At 39.3% G+C, this 21408-nt stretch overlaps 1 protein-coding gene across 3 annotated transcripts in view; it reads right to left on the bottom strand.

The window, feature by feature from the left end:
- Nucleotides 1-18543: 18543 nt before the first annotated feature.
- The window catches only part of fgf13a (fibroblast growth factor 13a), a gene marked incomplete at both ends in the record, with an annotated part of 100436 nt that continues 97571 nt past the window's right edge, over nucleotides 18544-21408 (bottom strand). For all 3 annotated transcript variants that reach the window (XM_080035814.1, XM_080035816.1, XM_080035815.1), the window contains one exon: nucleotides 18544-18680. In XM_080035814.1, the coding sequence (XP_079891940.1) occupies nucleotides 18544-18680 (137 nt within the window). The remainder of the gene's footprint in view (nucleotides 18681-21408) is intronic.

Below are 21408 nucleotides of genomic sequence, written 5' to 3'. Positions count from 1 at the left end.
GAAGCAAAGACTTAGAGTTAATGTAGGATGATATGAGTTCCTCTGTTTATGTACATTGTAATATATCATGCTGCCCAGATACTATTAGACTAATCTCACCCAGGTCTGTGAAGCTATATTAAAGTTCAGAGTCGTGGGTTTATTGATATGCTGGTTACTATTCTTAACTGCCTTCTCTTCTTATCCACCTTTCTTAACTTTACAATACCACCGTGCACAAAGACCATGTGATCACAGACACACATGCGTTTGTGGACATATACAGCGCAACGGCAAAAAACCTACTGCTGCTAGCCAACCTTGAAGCACAGCAGAAGCATATCTTTATACTGTATACGTGTGACCTTAATTAGCTTAAGAGATAGAACCAACCATGGTATTTTCCTGTAAAATTATCAGAAAGAGACAGGGCCCTTTGTAAGCAGCATCCATACAAAATAATACAGAAGATGATTTGTAACTTCACATTTAAATGGGTTCCAAAGTTCTCTTTGACAAAAAGGATTGATATTTATACTTTTCTTAATCCAACCATGTTTAAGTCTCTTTTGTTTGTCGGTTATTCGTTACATTTTGATCGCTTAAGATAAAACACTATTTCTTTGACATGTTAAAAATGCAGTAGCAGAGCTCTATGCTTCTTACCGTAAAGACAGCTGAGGACATTGTGCTCCGTTCTGTGTATTCTGGTGCTGAAGATGCTGCCACATAAAAGCCCAGTCATGACTCCCCACTGAGTAGTCTGGTGTTTGTGTGTGTGTGTGTGTGTGTGTGTGTGTGTGTGTGTGTGTGTGTGTGTGTGCACGTGCGCGTGTGCAGGTATGAAAAATTATGATGGGAATGTTATGACACGTGTAGGCGAGGGACAGTGCCTGTGTGTTCTTGGAAACCTGCATTGCTCCATCTGCTGCTGTTCGGCAACCAGCTGCCTTGCCTCCCAATCGGCCCACCCAAGCCAGCCACAACTACTCTGAAACCATGGCAACCAGCTCCCCCCCCGCCCCCCCGCCCATCTCTCTCTTTCTCCCTCCCTGCTTTTCAAATTCTGTTTTTGTAAATAACGTCTTTCTCGAAGAGGAATCATGAACTCCTCTTCTAGTTGCTTTTTAAATGTTAGAAATATGTTGCGAGGACAATAAATGTAATTCAGTGTGAAGCGTATGCACTGCGTCACTGTGGGAAATGAACAGTCGCTCACCAAGCGTACCCAGATTGCACATACACACCCACACATCACTGTGCCCTGCTTGCTCACAGGACCACTCATTTGCAGACGTATAAATTCCAACCATGCAGACAGACACATTCACTTTGACCCAAACTGTCACCCTCCTCCCTCCGTCGGCTTCATGTAAACACAACCAGAGGGGATCCCAATCAATCCTTTGAGTCAGGCCCTCCGTCTCCTGTGAGATTGATAATCAGCAGACAACACCCTGCCTGTGTGTATACATGTGTATGTTTAATTCTAGTCTATTATAATATAGTATACAGATAATTAAAAACATCATAGACGTATATACTACTGTTGGTTATTACAGAATAATAATATCATATATGTTATGGAGTATGTGTGTATTATTAAAAGGATTGCACAGGGAAGTGATAAAACCTTATGACTAAGACATATGCAATACAAATGCTCTCGCTTATTACAGTAAATCAGCATTGTTGACATGCACATGATTAAGGTGCATTTAATAACATGTATTTAACATCAAGAGCAAAGTGACAGGTTGATAATTTTTCATTTTAAGTGACTATACAGAGCCTTGTGGCAGTGTGTTCATTTAACATATACCCAATAGGAAGCAGTAAGTTATAATAGGAAATGACAGATGCAACAACACAATGCTCACACACACACTCTTGTTTTTCCACCACATAAAGACCAACCAATCCATAAGAAATGTGAAAGAAGACATAAAGTATGCACACATGCAACCAACAACACCCACTCCTAACATATGCCTATTCGCCTTTCTCAGCACATTTTTTTAATGCTTTTGCTTGACACTTTTGTGTATTTCTAGTGAAAATAATCAAATGGCCTCAGTACAGTCCTCCTAACACTAAGCAAACACACACACTCATTTGAATAATGTGATGATTAATGGGAACTGAACCTGCTCTCTGTGTTATTTGCTTGAGAAGGAGATGCAACATTTCAATTATGTCAAAGAACAAAGTACCAAATGTTATCGACAGCTATCTTTGTCTTTTTTTTTTTTTTTTTTTTTACTTTGGTCCAGAATGAACAGAACAGCACAAGAACAGACATATGCATTCCTGTGTAAGGTTTATAGAGCTATTCATACACCTGATTCTGTTTTATGAATTTCAATAATTGTGGAACTTGACGCATATGCACAAACTCGAACATGTATATAGAACTATATGTTTTTACTGTACACAGTATGTTTAAAGCAGTGGGGTTTGTGTGTGTTTGCTTTCAGTATTTGTTCCTGTGGCCTTATGTCTCATGAAAGGGATTTAGCTAAATAACAAATAATGTCACTGGTATTTCTGTATGGGCCTTTATCTGGAAATCTTTGTGCGCAAACGTGCTTATGTGTTCCTGACTAACAGTGGGCGAGGAGATGCCTTCTTCTTGCCAGCTCACCCAGTTAAGCTGGCAGACAGTTCTGCCTCTTGGTAAAAACAAGCTCAACTCTCAGCTTCCCAATGTAAACACTCAAAGGCATTATGCTAATACAAGATCAGCTAATTCACCAACTAATCTTCTCTGGCCATATCTTGCTTAGAAACTGTAACTGAAATGACTTGCTCTTGTACTATTCAGATACATATGTGTATATATATTAATAGCAGCTTTTACAGTATTACTTAAGATGATGCCATTTAAGGTAAACCAATAAAGTGGTACTGCAGCTTCGTAACGCATACACAACTTGGCGTGTTCAGGGGTGAAAGTCAGTAAGATTTTTCTTTAACCCTTAGGTGTTCTTGGGGACGTTTTTGTCCTTTCGCACTTTTTTTACGCTCTTTTTTGTGTATAACTTTGGCTGTGCTTATGTTAACTGAAATATTTTTGGCCAGGGATTTTTTTTTTTCAAATATTTTGTGAATTTCTACTCAGCAACTTTGTACCATCTATTATAAAGGCTGTACACTTTTTTATTACACTCAGCTCCCTAAGGACCTTTTTGTCCCCTATTGACTCCCATTCAAAATGGCCTTTTTTTACCAATTTGATCCTGCTGTCATTACAGCATAAAATATTTTTTTCAATGATTTTATGCTTTCATCCTCAACATAAAGCATCAAAATTTATCATTTTCAACACCTTCACAATTTTGAACCATTTCCCTATATTTGGCATAGGGTTCAATTACAAGCAATTTTCCAGGTTGTCGGTCCTGCCCCCCACAGTGCAATAGAAAAAAAAATTCAACCTAAATGGTGTGAGTGTGTTGGTAGGGATGCTAGTGTGTGGTGCATATGTGTGTATTGAGAAAATATAGTGTGTATGTTTGTGTACACACAGCCAAACTTTACAAACTCAAACGTGTATGGAAAAAATGGCCCAATTTAAACTTTATTTTCTCAAACCATAGCCACGATGACAAACACATGTAAATTTGATGATATTAGGCAATAATCCAACACTTAAGACACCAAAATTGCTTTTTTTAGCCCTATCTAGCTCAATCATTTATTTCCTCCTGGTTTTTTTGAGGATCAAATATGCTCCCTAAAACCATTTTTGTACTTTTTTGTAATTTTTAGAGTTGCAGGCCTAAACATAATAAATATGAGAAATTAATGGAAAGTGTGGATTCATATGGATACCTTAGGGTTGTGTCTGTGTGTGTGTTGTGAAATTACTGTGTGTGTATGTGTGTGTGTCTTTGTGTGCATGCATATGTGTGCAGCTGTAAGGTGCAATTTGTGGGTTTTCAGGTGGCTGCGCAGGTTCACTTTGTTACTTTAGTACTTTGTTGACATCATCAAAGAAACTGGAATGAAAAGGTCAAAAGCAACTGACAATTAATTAATATTTGATATATATGTAAAGAGGTCAAGTGGGTTGAAAGGTTTTCAAAAAAAAAGTAGAAAAAAATATTACTGTATAATGTTTTTAGGGCAGTTTATAGGGAGAGGATGAGTGTGAGTATTTATTTGCATCTGTGACTGCACAAATACTAAACATGTATCAAAAGCAGTTTTATTGCAAATCATTAACACATCCTAGAGTCTGATTATCCCACTCAAAAAAATCCACTTTGCATCTATTATATGAGAAATGTTTCAGTTATTGTGTTTTTTTAAAATAAAAATGGCTCACGTCATCACATAAGCTTGCATGTAAAGGGTTAAAAGCAATTACAAATGAATAAATATTTGATATGTATGTAAAGAGGTCAAGTGGGATAAAAGGTTTGTAAAAAAAAAGTAGAAAAAAATATTACTGTATAATGTTTTTAGGGCAGTTTATAGGGAGAGGACGTTTTTGTCCTCTAGGGTCACGAGTGTGATTATTTATTTGCATCTGTGACTGCACAAATACTAAACATGTATCAAAAGCAGTTTTATTGCAAATCATTAACATATCCTAGAGTCTGATTATCCCACTCAAAAAAATCCACTTTGCATCTATTATATGAGAAATGTTTAAATTATTGTGTTTTTTTAAAATAAAAATGGCTCACGTCATCACATAACCTTGCATGTAAAGGGTTAAAAGCAATTACAAATTAATGAATATTTGATATGTATGTAAAGAGGTCAAGTGGGATAAAAGGTTTGTAAAAAAAAAAGTAGAAAAAAATATTACTGTATACTGTTTTTATGGCAGTGTATAGGGAGAGGACGTTTTTGTCCTCTAGGGTACCGAGTGTAACTAAAAAGTTAAGGATACCCAAGGGTTAATAATATATAATAATAAACCATGTATTATATCAGTAAACCCTGAATTAAGTTATGTTTCATGGAATGCTTAATTCATTTCTTCCTCTCTTAGCAGAAAATATTTACCTCTGAGTATAAAAAACCAACAAACAATAAACACTTTTGTGTAAATTCTAATTTGATCCTATTCTACAATAATAGACAGAAGTTCTAAAATGGCATGGCCAAGTGGAACTGGTTGTTCCCCAGCATGAGATGATATTATATTCTGTGAGCTTCATTAAATGCTGGTACCTTACGCCCACCAGGTTTATAGGTCTCCCGGGGCTGCTGGCTCCAGCTCCACTTAGACGCTTAGATTGACAGTTAGCCAAGGTATCGACATCCTGGTTCATTTGAGCTCAGAGACTGAGCTGTTAATGGGGATTTGAGCCGCAGATCTCCGAGCATGTGCAATATTCATCCTAACCACCAAGTCCCACTATTGACAAGTGGAATCAACACCAAATTATCAGTCAAAGAGGAAGGGGTGGGTGCACTAGATGAAAGCAATCTCTAAAACATTAAACTGCCTGTGTGATGCACAGAGACAACAATCATTGAGATATAGACTCAAGATTTGACACACAAGGATCAAGTACAGCAGAAGGGAGAGCAAATACAAGTCATGGTGTGCACAGAAGATGAGACTAGTAGATAGCAGAACAGAGAGCCATTAGTGAAACTGAGAAAAGAAAGTGCAATGGTGTGTAAGGACATGGGAGAGTGGAGTTGTCTGATAGAGGGGGAGAGAGAGAGAGTTAGAAAGATATATATGACAAAGTGTGAGAGATCTGAAAGGAAGCCTACACACATTTTAACTGTCTGCTTATACTGATAATCATGGCGTAAGGACTAATTGGACCAAGTTGAACTGAGTCCAATCTGGGATAGTAGCTATTTCCAGTTTACAGTCCTGATCGATTCTATCCCCACCATTACAATTAATATGATCATGTTTAAAATGGTGTTTTCACCGTTGACAAATAAATTAATCAAATACAAATCTTAATTACATTTAAAATATAATAATTAATATTCTAATAAACTGGAAAACAGCAATGCATGTCCATGTGTGAAGAAGTACTAGGGCTTATCAGAATGTTTTTTTTACCATGGAATTTTCACTGCAAAAAAATAACATAAAACTGTAATCATCTTGTCTTGTCCTTCCCTAGATTGGAAGAGATGCTGATTTACATTTCCTCTTGCTGAGGTTTATTTGAAATGGTTAGACAATTCACATGTACACGACATTTGGATGGAGCCACACAGTACCACAAGAGAAAAAAAAGATTGCGCAGTTACAGTCGAATTATTATGTTTTGGCAGGCGGCTGTGTAGTAGACTGCCACATCCTCACTTCCTTCCCAGAACGTTCAATTATTGCTATAGCAGTCAAACCACAGTATTGGACTGCTCTGTAATTGTTGTGCATATGACAATAAAACCATCTTGAGTCTTGAATCTTTTATGATCAAATAGACGGCTTTCCCTGTATGCAGAATTATATTTTGCTCTTCTGTTTATTTCAAAATCTGCATGTTCTTCCTTCACTCTCTCGTGTCTCCACTTGCTCACACAATGTATTGAGTCCCTTTTCTTTATCTTCTATTCCCTCACTCCATTCTCCCGTCACATGTTAAATGGCAAGGCCAGTTCTTTGTGTGCAGTTGTTGTGGTCTGTTCTTGTATATGCAGAAGAGGAAGCAGCCTTGACAAATTGTTATGTTTTCTGTTCAGAACAAATTTCTTCCCTCATTATCGGGTCAGTACATCACGCCAACCCATCAATATGATAAAGACAAGGCATATCGATTCATTCCCAGACCTCGGCTTGTGGCAATCAATCCAGCAGGATATTAAAGCTGTTCTTGTTGTTTGGAACAGGCCAGGGACATCATACATCATAGGCTACATCTTCTATAAAAAATTATTTTGGAGTTTTGCTGTTTATCAGTGATTCATATTCAGTGTAATATCAACACCTTATGAGGATCACTCATTTCCTTGGGTGATCTCAGTCACTTTTATATCACTTTTATATCAGATTTTCTGTAGACAGTGTATAGTTGTACACATATTCTGGGCTTGTCTTGGGCAGAGACCCGAGTTCTCATAAATATTTCCCTTTAGGCTGTTTTCTGTCTTGATCCCAGTTAGTACACTGCACTGTCTGGTCCACCTTCTGATTTTGGGAGTGGGGGGGGGGGGGAGGTTGTAAGATACAGCAGTGAATTATGTAAGATTTGAGGGCTGGAAGCTAAATGTTTTCCACACGGCCATTTACCAAGTGCTGTCTGCTGTACTGTAGCATAGAGCACGGGAAGAATTTATGGTGCAGAAGAGGTGTCATAAATATTGGATGTGGCCCCTACCTGCCTCTCCGGCTGCCAGCCCTCGACTGCATGCTAACATAGGTGTGAGTGCTGGTTGTCTGGCTGCTTCATTACGTAATGCCTGATTTCATCCACTGCAGTGTGAGGCAAGAGCTGGGATTCCCTCCTGCACATAAAGACAAGCAGTGGGGAGAAGGGATGAGGGAGAGAGAGGGGAGGGAGGAGAGCATGCAGCACACATATCTGTTGTTCCCCTATTAAGTAGCTGTTTATGGTAAATAGGAGTGTGGGATTCACAGTGCTGGAGAGGACTTATAGAGAATGTTAGTCAGTCGGGGAAATGAGTAGTGTACCAAGTATTATTTTTGTTTAGGTTAAATGTAAATCCAGTTGGAACTTTTAAATAAGCAGTGGAAGGAATAACGGATTACTTATTGAAATGTACTGTAGTTGCATAACACACAATGCTGGTTCTTTGTACATATCTTGAATGCAAAATGTGATACAGTAATTTCAAAGTGAATTGGTCCATGTGTTTAAAAATCGATTACAGTATTTACGTACAGTATATGGCTATGTAGTTGACAGATTTTGGAAACTGCAGAGAACATACACAACTGACAATAGAGTATAATTGTTGGGTCCAACTCAAGATCAATTTATAATATTGTGTCTGCATAAACCTCACAAAAGGTGATAGTATCAATAAATTGATCTCCTATTTTGAAAACTAAAACTAAAAAGTAGAATTATGTGACATCGTTCTTCTGTTCATTGGTATGGAGGAGAGTGACTGAAAAGACAGGAGAGCTGAGGTTAGGACCTCAGACAGTGGTTTTGTATGTGAGCGCCCAATATTAAAGTAGATGAAATGTTTCTCATTCTCTCACGTAGGACTGACGGCCATAGGGTCACAAACTCAATGTACCACCTAATGTTTTTCTTCTGTAAGTAAAATGGCATTTAACCTTGAATGTAGAAGTGTATATCTAATTAAGCCTAGGCGTTTACCCTGTACCAAGTATCAAGCTTTATTTCTTCTCAATTCTTTACAGAAAATTGTCACCCAAGACTAGTGAATGAAAAGCTCCACATTTACATTCGTAGGACAATTTTTTTCCAGTGATAGGCCCATATAGGGATTTCAGGGATATACTGTAAACAGTACATTTCTTATATTGAAAGCTATACTTCTAGATATAACAGACACATGATAATACAGACACATGAAAAACCATCCTATTGTGTCATATCCTTGCATGACATTTTGGGAGAGTGACAACATTGATTGGTTGCGCAGAAAAGTTGATCCAAGATGTCTGAAAGTAAACATCAGGCTTTGGTGTGAGTCCCTTAGATTCAAAGAGGCAGAGCTTCTTGCCAGATAACAGTTTCCACTGACATTTAATAATCCTTCAGGGAGAAATGCATCATTAATGAACCAGATATAAAACTCTCTCTCTAGACATAAACCCCGATAGACCAGACTGCGATATACAGCCACAAGGAAATATTGTAATTCACTTTGATTTTGTTGGTTTTGTGCAAAATAACTAAATCATGCATTCACTGATAATACACCCTCTTAAAATGTGCTTGTTATTCTGTATTTGTTAAAACAATTATTTTGGAGTCCCATCTAATCAATGTCATAATCAGATTAAGGGCAGCCCAATGTGTGTCTACATAGTTTCTGTAGTGCATGTGTCTGCAGATACATGTTTTTATTCTTTAGAGCTAATTTGCACTTAAACTAAATGTATCTTATATACAGTGCCTTGAGCAGACAACATCAGGATCTAAACACTTAAATCACATGTACATCTAAATATTAATGTTACTGTGGCATTCCCCTGCCCAAGTGATTAGAGAGACTGGCAATTTTGAAACAATAACAATAGCTGGTGGGGGCCCCTTGGATGTTTTTGGCGTGAATATATAATAAAAACTGTAATAAAAAAAGCTGGCATACACAACAGAGAAAAAACCTTTTCTCCTTACATGATCCATAATTCACAAGCAAAGCTGCTCTTCCCTGTTATTAACTGGGGATTATTCATTAAAGTAATGGGTTGTTCTCTTTGTCTGGATTATAATGATGTTAATCTGTCTCTCCTGGCTTCGAATGGGATATGTGGTTGGTGAAAACCCTTTCAGGCTTTCGTGGTGAGGCATCAACCAATTATGTTTCTCCATTCAGTCCAATAACTCACTGTGTATTTATATAACCTCTGACATGATGCGTCTTGTGCAGGACTGTCACCGCATACATGATCCCAGATGAAACATCCAGAAGGTCCAGATGTACAGCAGCCCTCTATGACAGGTGTGCCAAAATGTCATTACCAGAATTTGCAAAAAGTTGCTCAAACCAGACAAAGGGATTTAACTAATTGATTTACTGTCAGCTTTTGTTGATTTGCTTAACCGTGTGGTCTAAAGCTGTTACCTAATACACAGAAATAACCTTGCTGTCACATAGAGCTCCCACAATGATACCTTACTACAATATACATTCAACATACATTTCCACACACATAGTCAGTATAGAGTCAACCTGCCCACAGCATTGCTATGTTGTCTGAATACACAAAGCTTTCAGTTCCATCAAATTTGTTGAATAACCATAACCAACCTTAACCTATCTCAACAACTGGGTTCCTGGAATTTATATTCCACCAACGTTGGTGAATTGAATCTAGTTCCATCAGCAGGTCAAAGTTGTCACCTTTTCTCTGAAGTATTTTGACATCTACTAGATGGATTGGAACAACATATTCTAAAGACATTCATGGTTGCTCAACAATGAGGGCCGGATTTTCTTTGAAAAAAAGTGGTTCATTGACAAGTTGTTGAACTTTGTTGCCATTTATGTCAGCCTCAGGGTCAGCTGTATTCACTTTGATGATCCCTTCAATTTTCATTGTGTGCTGTAACCAGGTAAACATTGTATTACGTTTGAAGACAGGTTGTGGCAGAAACTAAAAGTAAGGATGGTTAACATGGTAAACATCAATCCTGCTATACATCAATTTATTAGCATGCTTGCGTTTGCATCTAGTGCAAACCCCCACCGTGCCTAAGTAAAGCTTCACAGAGGCATTAGCTAGGCAGCAGACTTATGTGTTATGTATTTCCTTTTAGTTTCACAAGTGGGTCGAGCTCCCATCTCTGATAAACAATCGCCATTAAACCCAACCATAGCCTGAAGAACACGCAGGAGGTGACAGCCCGGCTGTGCTGTCCCTCTAATGGGGTTAGCAGTGATGTCTTGTGCTATTTGTGGTGGATGTTATCAAGGTGCATTCTCTGGGAAGTGTGTCTTACCCATGGTTTCAGGCTGTCCCCGGTGCTCTGATGTGCTGGTAGCGCTGATAAGGAGAGGTGCGAGATACTCTCTGCTCAGGGTAATCTGTTGAGAATGGCGTTACCAACTCTTAGTCCCAACCAGGGGCATATGGGAGAGGATGATGGAAGAGAGCTTGTTAGAGGGACAAATAGCAGCAGACTCTAGTTGGATTTTCAGATCTCAAAGGGCAGGGAGTTTAGGGACTGAAAGGCCTGGCTCCTTGTAGGTTAGCATTGGTGCATTGGATTCAGTCTCGTCAGTTTCTCAACCTGACAAGTTTTTCTTTTTGTGAGCTGATGACCGGCAGAATATCAGCATGTATTGATTCCCTTCACCAGCTTATTTTATTTGGGGTTGTTATTATTTTTCATTTGAAATCCCAGCCTTGAATTGGCATCCTTCAGAAAGTATTCAGATCTCTTTACTTTCAGGATAAAAACCAATCCAAGAAGGAACTCTCTGAAGACTTCCCCCATAACATTGTGAGGCATAGATCAAGACACGTGTATAAGACCATTTATAAAGCTTTGAGTATTCCTTTGAGCACAGTGGCCCCAATAATTGAGAAAATAGGAAGTTTGGAATCACTTTTACTTACTTTGTCTAGTGTTGGCTGTCCGCAAACACAGAGTAACCGGGCAAGAAGATACTTGATCAGTGAGATGCTCAAGAACCCAATGGTCAATCTAAAATAAATTTGAAGTTCTCTGCAGAGATGGGAGATCCTGCTGGATTGAGGACCATTTTAACAGCACAACATCAATCAGGCCTTTATGGTAGAGTCAGAGTGGGAAGCCTTTCTGTAGTAAAAGGCATGTGACTGCCCGCTTGGAGTTTGCCAAACAAAATTTAAAGGACTTAATGGTTTGCTTCTTTGGTGCGCACCAGTTGAGAGCAGATATGTTTTTTCGGTTTTTAGATGTTTCGGTTAGCGTTCACAAAGGCAAAAGTCAAACGGACTATACACACAAAAGTCACAAAATACTGTCAGCTAATCGCTCAAAATTTCTACAGTCAGCTACATCACAGAGCATTGCCTGGTTATTTTCATGTCTAATGTGGAGCGCATATTGTATCCTGCGGAGTCCGGTTGTTTAATGCGCATCAGAGGCTCGGACTATGTTGAAACCAACCCAAATTAACTGCATTAAGGGCTTAAAAGCTCCAGGTAATACTGTAAGCCGTATTCTGGCGAAAACCAGGCACAACCATCACCATCAACCATCACCTGGCAAAAAAAAGGCTATGGTGAAGAATTTCAGTTTCAACATCATGCAATAGGGTGCTTCTCCGTGGCAGTGACAGGGGACCAGTAAATGATGCAAGGATGAATGCAGCCGAATACAGAGCTATCCTTGATGAACACGCAACCTCAGACTCAGGCGACAGTTTACCCAAAGCATGCAGCCAAGACAATCCTTTTCAGATGTTTTTTCCTCAAGAGGATATTCACAACTTTGTTTTCCAAATGCTAGCTGGCCTTTATTCATCTCACAGTTCATTTTTAATATATATTTTTTTTCCTATATGACATTTTCTCTGTTCTTGCTCACTCATGCCTATTTACTCTTTGTATGTCTCGAGGATTAAGAGTCATATACTGTAGCTAGCTCGGCAGTATTCATAGTCTGTTATAGCTTCCATTTGTCCCCATATTATCATTATATTATGTATAGTCCATTTTGTGTGAATGGCATTTGAGCTTCCTATTCAAATATACCAATTCTGGACAACACATAACCTTCATTCATGCATTCATTTGCAAATAACATATCAATGAATGGAGCAAATGATTTCCAAATTGTCAACAACAGACGGATAAAGAAGGAGATTGAGAAAGAGCAGAGGAAGATGCGTAAGCGACAGCAGCAGCTGCCCCTCGTGGGAGGTTTCTGCGTCAGCCAGTCAATTAAATTCAGTTGTCTTTGTCCTTTCCGAAGGTTGTAAAAGCATCAATATTTCTGGGAAGCTGCCATTAACTCAGTTTGCTGTACAGTAGATTGAACGCAAAAAGCAAGGAACCAATCATTCCAGCTTGTTTCATAATTAGAGTAATTTCATGCATTGACTTCTTGACTGGCGGGTGGAAAATGGTTTTCTGTATAACACACCTTGTGACAACACTGTAAGAAAAGGATGATATAAGGCAACATGACACATCGGTAACATCGCTCTTATATGTGAAGAAAACAAAAACAAATCCCAATTAAATATAAAGGAAGATAACAGTAAATACATTATGAAAAATATCTATCTTACACCTTTGACTTTAAAACTGGTAAATGTGATCTTTTTCTTTTTTGTACCGCATACAATCAAACATTACGAAGCTGCTGAACACTTCATTTTTGACTTTGTTGCTGTTCATAAATGCTTGGCTTATTGTAACTCAATATTGAATTGTTTAATTTGTTAAGAATTGATCAATAAATTAGGAGCCATTCGTACGTTCAATTGCAATTGTAATGTGGCACTGACACGTAAAGAAAAGATATCATGCCGTAAGCCATTTCCATAAAACAATTATACATGGAAATAAGGTTGCACTAAGTAAATGACAAAAAGAAAATGTGCATTTCTGAAGAAGATGACAGAGACAGATATAAAAGGATTCTTGGTTAAACAGCGAACAGAAGCCTTTCAGCCCGTGCTGGCAGTGATAAATGGTGACGAGTTACAGCTTTCACAGGTACATAGTGCTCACATTTCTCACAGCTCATCAGCTCTGTCTGATTTGTGACCGATTATTGCAGGAAAATCTCACTCAAGATTTGAAACCTTTTAACCCTAGAGTGGCAATAGCTTTGTTTGATCTGTGTTTGTGTGGCCTTGTGCATGAGAGACACCCTCAGTATCTGCATCTGCTCCTTTTTGGGGCTCCGTTAAGACTTGTTAGTCCTCCCAAGTGAAGGATGGAATAACTGAATTGCCAGTGAGCAAAATAAAGAGGCAGAAAGAGGGAAAGAGAAAAAGAGACACAGCAGGGTATAAGGGGCTGCTCCACACATCACCATCTCTGTACAGCCTCTGTTAATGAATTGGACTGCCCCACGCTAATGAATGGAGTCCAGAGATAGGCAAGAGGAAATGAAGGGAGTAGGGGGATGTCAAACTACATGAACAATGAAGTAGCTCATATCAGGGCCCATATTACGAAGGCATATAAGTTCTCCAGTCTCTGCTGGCCATGGGCGTAATGAGGCAGTCTGCCAAGACTAAATAGATGCCTCATTTATCCCACATTGTGAGGATGAGGACCAAGCCTATTGTGGAGTTGTACAATAGGCTGTAGTAACCAACAAACGTCTATTATACAATTGCACCCACACCTGTATCAGACATACAGTATCTATCCATAAAATAATCCTTTCATTTCATACGTCTTGACTCTGAGTGTGCCTATTTGTCCAATTCAGATTGCGTGGGTCTTGCAGAATAATTGGGTGTTTGGTTTTGACAAGGAAGCACATACACAAAGCACCTACACTTGTAACATAATTTCACAAATTGTTGTTCATTGTAAACAGTCACCTAATGTACATCAGAGTTGTGTTGTCTTAAGAACACTTAAGCACTACTTTCAAAACATATAGAGGTAACTACAACACTGGTTATTATGTAATATACAAAATATACAAAAAATATATATTTACTTGAAATAGTTGTCACATTGAGTTTTAGTCAAATGCCTTATTTATTTTTCAGCATTTAATCTAGTCTTAGCATTCTCCATGTGTTCCCTTCAAAATTGATATTTGCAATATCAGCATACACAACCTGGTTTGCATGTCAGAGCTTTTTTATAAGAATGCTGTGTAGACTGTTCTGCTGTCCATCTCAGCTTTTTTTCAAATGTTTAAGAACCCATTAGCAGCCTTAACCCTAATCATACCAACCTAGTTTACATACATGAACTACCGACAGGGTCCCTGGTGATACATTCATTTATCACCTGGGGTCCCCAGGCATAAAGTAGTAAAAGAAACAACCATCATAGCAAAAAAATGTACTTTTTTCTTCTCAAAACCTTATTACTATGTACCCTTGTTTTAATCTGGTTTCATGTACTTTTGAGTTATTGAAGTAAACAATATTTGTATCACATTTATATGTTGAGATCATCCAAAGTCATTTTGAATCCAATATAGAATGATAATCAACCCGCCATCATTCACACTTCCAAAATGTCAAAATTGTATGTTTTTTCAATGCAAAAGTACAGAACGAGCCTGGTATTAGTATAACCCCCTGTCAATATAAAGACTGAATACATTTAAATCAAATAAAGACTTCCAATTTGTTCGATTACATTTGTTTTTGTTAAAGCACTAATTAAAAGGGAATCAGAAAACAATAATATGAGGTCATTGGGGACAAATTGATTGACAAAGTCAAGAAAAACTGGAACGATAGAGTAAAGCACCTTTGAGATATGACAAAAAGGCTACCTCCGGGTCAAATTGAGCCCAGTCGATAGGATGAGTGTTAATAAGGATGTATGTTGGCAGGAACATGTCTATATTCCCACAGCTCTATGTTCCCACTTTTCTGATGAATCTAACTATATAATTGAGAATATTCTGTCTTAGTGTGGGTGTGTGTATGTATATGTCTCACTCCTACTCTAACCTCTCCCTTAACATAACCCAAACCACCCAGCTGTGAACCTAATCAGAGATGGTGAAGGAGAGAGATGAGCTCATTAATAGAGCCTGGTTGGTCAACACAGTGTCATGCCATTATTCACATATGTCTGGCGTGAGCAACTGAAGGTAATTATTTCCTTGCATCACGTCCTCTCTGCACATATGAAGAGAGGACCCTATATATTGTACTGGCTTTATTATGTTAAGCCTTGTTTGATCATTCACCGCCTGTAATTCTCTCTGAGGCAGATTGGTGCCATCTTGTACATCAACCCAAACATGATGTATCATAGGCAAGAGAAGATGTTTGATCACTTTTACCAAAACCAAAATCTCAAGATAAAAGTTGTCTTGCTTACATTACTGAGCCGAAAGAGCACCCATACAGACACTGGGAAAAGCCCCAGCAGTGGAGCAGTTTCAAGGTAGCCTGTCTTCAGCTTTTTCAAATCAATAAGAGATATTGATTTATACTAGCCTGGCATTCCCAGACCTGCCACTAGGCGCTGGCAAATTAAATTTGCTGCACGTGTTGGTCTGGACACGCTCCGTTGAAGCTTATCAAGAAAGCCAGAAATCTGGCGGGCGCGCCAGAGCCCCTTATATGGTACTCTGGGGAGGACGTAACCGGATGACGACAGTGACGTGCATGCGACGTCGAAGCCGTGATAGTAAACATCAGAGATGGCTGCGGATATGTTGTGTGAGTTTGAGACTGCTTTGGCCTCGACCCTTAACGATTTGGAAGACGGCACTCAAATCTTTCATTAGCAAGTAAGTGGAATGTTCTATTTTGCCGACCGACAACGGCAAACGTTTAATTTAACAGTTTAACAGCTGTTCGCTAAACGAAAGGGGCTTGTGCATCGCTCTGATTGGTTGTAGTGCTATCCAACTGCGTGCAGTGGCATTTGAAATGCACGAGTAGGAGCCGCCCCTTGAGTTGGAAATTACTATTGATCGTCGCCAGACCCTCTATCGTTCAAGATATCAGGGTCTGGATTTCCAGGCTAGATTTATACACCTGTTCACCTCAACTCTGAGGCAATCAAAGACATATCTAACCTCTGATACATTGGTGTCTGCAGATAGGAAATACGCCGGGTAGGGGTGTGTGTTCCAAGGGAGAAAGCTTTTCAAGCTTGAATGCAGAGCATAACTGGCTCCCAATTGTACACCACCAATCATTACAGATCTTGTTGTCTGTAAATGCGTAACTGTGCTTCTGCCTGTCTTGGCCAGGACCAGATTTGTTATCTCAATGAGACTGTTTTTCCTGGTTAAATAAAGGTAAAAATAAATAAATAAATAAAAAATCTCACTAACTAAAATCTAATTCCCATAACATGATCTCCTCTGTAATTGCAATGGCTGGTGGATGGAATGCCTAGATTATGGTTAACACACAAGTAAGGCAATTCGTAGGACAAAGAAGGAAGTCTGACACATTTTAAAAGTAAATCTTGATATAAATATTTTATTCAGTGCATTTTTGTGTATACAACAAATAATAAACAACTGGAAGTTATCAGGCAGCAACAATGTCTGCCTGTATATGTTGTTTTATCAGATTTAGCATGGTAGTTTGGAACACATGATCCAACATGGGGTTAATACATATAGCCTACATCATGCATCTCTAGACCAGAATTTCCCTGCTTTCTCCCATGCAACAGATAGATTTATCTAATACAACTCCTGGAAGAAACCAATAAAATAAACCCTCCCAGAAGCATGTACCAGAAAAAGGTTATGTAGCTGAAGGAAAGACTACCTAGCCCACAAAAAGGGTCCTTTTTGTACATAATTGTGTTTGAAAGGGAAGATTTTCCATTTTTGTACGTTTTTTTTCTCCTTTTTTCCACTTTTACAAATATGACGTGTCCTATAAAATGTTAAGCCACCTAAAAGACCACAGTATTCTTTTTTAAATATAGAAAATATTGTCACCACAATAAGTTACTCAAACACATAACAATCATCCTGGGAAGGGGGCTTGCACCATATTCCTATGGTGAACTGTGTCTGTAGAAGTTGACAAAAAAGGATGGGGGGGGGGTCGAAGTATGACACAATCACAAAAGGTAAGAAACAGATCACTAGGACAAGAGACGGAGACATTGTGACACAGTGGTAACAGAAGGGAATGGGGACACAGAATAGTCGTTTCATATCTCCGTCATCGAGCATTTCAGCAAAAAAAATCACAACATTGAGCACGCTGCCCACTTCAAAGTGTTTAGAATCACTTCCTAAGTACATACTCTTTTTTCCCCCAAAATATCTTTTTCCTCTTTCCCCAAAAATGTACAATAAAAAAACAATATCCAGCTTTGCCTTTATACTGGCTTTGTTTTCAGCAGCTTAAAGGGACACTCTTTTTTGTTCTGTCTTTGGTTTGCTGGAACCACTTTCAACGATGAAACAGCAACAAAAAATACAAATACTGAACAATGGTAGGGAAAGAGAACAATGGAGGGGGGGGGACATAAAACAACAAACCAGTTATCAAATAAACAGCTCTCAGCTAATTCAGAAAAATTAGCGAAAACCAAGGTGCAGCGCTGTGGCATTTCCGAAAGTAAACAAAAAAACAACTGCAAGATAGCCACACTGTCCCTTTAAATTTCAGGTCAGCTGAACATAGGCTTCATTTTCCCATGCTTAGAGAGCTCAGTCTCTGAGCGTGTGCACTAGGATGCAGGAGAGCTACCGTCTGGCTGGCCACAGTCCCAGCAGCACTAGGCTGTGCCACACCAGGGAGTTTATAGGCTTTGTATTCACAGAAGCATGGATTAGACAGAGATCAGGGCTCGTAACTTTACCACTGCACCCTTGTAGACCGGCACCATTACTGGCTGCCCCTGAATGCTTACATGTCTAACGTACTGTCCCTGTCTGACAGATGGACGAGTGCTTGGTGTCTACATGACCAAAGAATATAAAATAAGATAAAGATGAGCTAACTGGTGTGTGATCTTCGCTAAAAGAGAGTGATCAAGGTAATAAGATAAATCTCAAGCCAAAAACAAAACTTTTCATTAGCTTTTTTTGAGTCCAGAATGGTTCATGTGCCATAAAGTGTGTTACTATATATGCTGTGTAGATGATGCTAGAACCAGAATGGTACCTAAATCTTTATTTATTTATTGATGGTGCCTGGGTGTTTGTGTGTGGTTTGTTGTCTCAGCTAGTCCTGAACCGCTGTTTTGGGTTGGGAGTAGTCTGCTTGGATTCACGCTCTGCTGGAGGTAAGGTTTTGGTGGTTTCGGCCCCAGGCCTGGCTTGGGCTGACGGGCTACGTCGACTCGTTCTGGCTCACTGGTTTGCCTCCGTTGAGCATAGCAGAGGCACTCCGACTCTTGGTGGGCGTGCCGCTGCCGGAGCGGGAGAACTCTGTCAAGTCGTGGAGGGATGGCTCTCTGTACATTGCCACTATAGGAAACACAAAACAATAAATCACAATTAGACGTATACTGACATTTTGCATGTACATAGACAAGCAAGAACAGAAAAACAAGAACTGTGTTCGATAGAAAACGGATAGCAATTAAGAAAAACTGTTTAGAGGGACTAGGTCCTTTGATGGTATCACATGAGATCTTATGGCCACATGCAAAATGCTGACATCACAGCAAACGAGATTGGTAATGGAAAAAAAATCCTATATTCAAAGCATGCATGGCATTATAAATTCAGGAGTTGCTAGTGCTTTTTCGCTTCGCTGTTTATGCAGCACTGGTCCCAATCTGCATCTGCAGCAGCAGCTGTTTTTTCAGAAGAAATATCAGTAATCTGAGGTTCACGGTCTTTGGTTTCAGGATGTTGTCAATGTCCTTCTGCCTAGAATGCTATTTGATGTTCATTCCAAAAGGGAGTGTGTCGCTGAAACAGCAAAGCCAGTACTTCAGACACTTCCCTTAGCCCAGCATTTTTGTTTGTAACATGTACATCAGCAATCCAGAGACCATCTTCAGACACATCAATCAATGGCTAGGAAACTGCTGATGATTGGTTCCAGTCTCCTTACTTACAGTATTGGTTACATGATTCTAATGGTGGGCGACCTCAGGCTCAAGGCAACACTTCTAACACCACTGCTGCTAACTATTTTCTTTAACATTACTCCCCCATTTCAGTGACAGTTGCCACTAGACAGACGACAGACTTTGGTGATAGAGGCAGCTCTTTGGGGGTTGCATCAACACTTTAAGGAAGAATTGTAAGATGATTTTCCTGCTATGTTTTTTTTTGCGTGATAGGAGCTGAAATTGCTTCCTCCAAAAGGGAGAGGGAATGAGAGGCTGTGGGCTGAGACTTACACACTGGAACCTCACGAGTAGCAAGTAATGGCTGGAAGAGATAGCCTTGCCAACGCATAGACAGCTTCTTAATTGGTGCCCTGTTACACCGCTGCCCTCTGAATCTTTATAAGCTGCTGTTGGAACACATTCTCCTTTTAGTTCCCTTCCTCCCCCTCTCCCTCTTCCCCTTGAACAGCTCTTTCCAGACCACTTGCTACACCTGGAATTTAAATTATGTAAACGATTTTTTGTAAATATTGCGTTTTCTGGGACAATTCAAAGTTTGCAAAAGTGACCCCGTGGAATGTCTTACATCTTTGAGTGTTACATCATGTATTGAATTAATTATATTCATTTTAGTGTACTACATGGTTTTTGGGAACTGTTTCTACCACTTTTTTTTAACCAGAATTTTTCCATCAAAATAAAGCCATCTTCTATCATTCTCTGACTATTGCTCTTAAGTGTGTTTCAGACCCCCCCGGATGGCTGGTTAAATAGATTTGAAAAGCTATTATAATGATCTCAGAGGGCAGACACATACAGTAGATCAGTGGTTCTCAATTATTTTCTGTCATGCCCCCCCTAGGGGATAGAATTGTTTTCGCGCCCCCCCTAAATTGAAATACTGTTGATAACCTGCTAAATATTTATTTATTTATCTGTACAAAACCACTGTATGAGTTGTGTAGAGTTGTGGTGTTTTTGTATTATTATAGGCCAATATGCCTTCTGTGATGCGATAACCTATGTTTTTATTAGTCTACTTGCTTGATTTATTTTTAAATAGCCTACAGAGACACTTGGAGACACATGTGGACATTTATTTACTGCAAAGCGCGGCCTTTCGCGCGGTTATGACCATACACAAGCACACATCGCTCGCTAGCACAAAAAAAAAGAAAAGTTTTTTGATTTAGTTTTTTTTGGTCAGCTGGAAATCAAGGCCACCCGCGCCCCCCCCCCCCCCCCCTCCCCTGACAACTCACGCCACTGCAGTAGATTATTTTAAGATGATGGCTGGAGGAGCTTTGCCAAAGATGCAAGAAGGAGCAGCATCACATTGTCAAATATGCAATAACATAAAAAACAAAAAAACATTATGTGTTTGCATTGGATTGTAAAGAAAAACCTAATGAAGTGGGAAGCGTGTGTATGTCACTACCTGCTCCTCCCCTGGGTTAACTCACCACTTCATTATCTTCTCACTTAGTTACTATGGATACATACCAGTAATAACTCTACAGTGCTTGTCGGCAGGTTAATGTGAACGCACACATCGGAATGTAGCAAACCTATAAAAAGAGCTGCATGTGACGGATCCAAACTGTGAACTATCGTCAGCAATCAAAATAAACTGCCCTCTTCTCATCATTTTTTGATTATTTTGCACAGCGAACCTTTTGCTTCATACTGAGAGGGGACAAAAACGTTCTCAAGCACTGCTTTGCTTTGCATCCTGCTGAAGTGAGAAACAGACTCGCTCCATCTCCCTCTGTTGACAGGTAAATCTGTGTTTTGTTGAAGATGAAAGGACCGTGGCCTTTTCAAGCGAGAGAACAGAGCGAGCGATTCCTCCCGCTCTACTCCCCCTGTTTCCTCGTTTTTCCACAGCCACACTTTAACACACATAGAAGACTGGATGGGTGGGGTTTCTCTGTGCGTTTTGCTGTACTGAAAATAAAGCATTCAAAGCATTCAAAAGTGAGTTTCTGCTGCTTCTGTTCACAGGCAATTGTTCAGCCTTCTATTGCACTTCTATTGTCTAAAGCTTTGTGCGACCAGCCAGAGAAGCTACTGAATAAGGTGCATGCTGGAATCCCTGAGGAAAAAGTTAATGGCAAAGGGGTCAGGTGGAA

The sequence above is a fragment of the Ammodytes marinus genome, assembly GCF_949987685.1.
Source record: "Ammodytes marinus genome assembly, chromosome: 10".
NCBI lineage: Eukaryota > Metazoa > Chordata > Actinopteri > Uranoscopiformes > Ammodytidae > Ammodytes > Ammodytes marinus.
The sequence above is the reverse complement of the archived record's forward strand: the minus strand, read 5'-3'. Positions and strand labels throughout refer to the sequence as shown.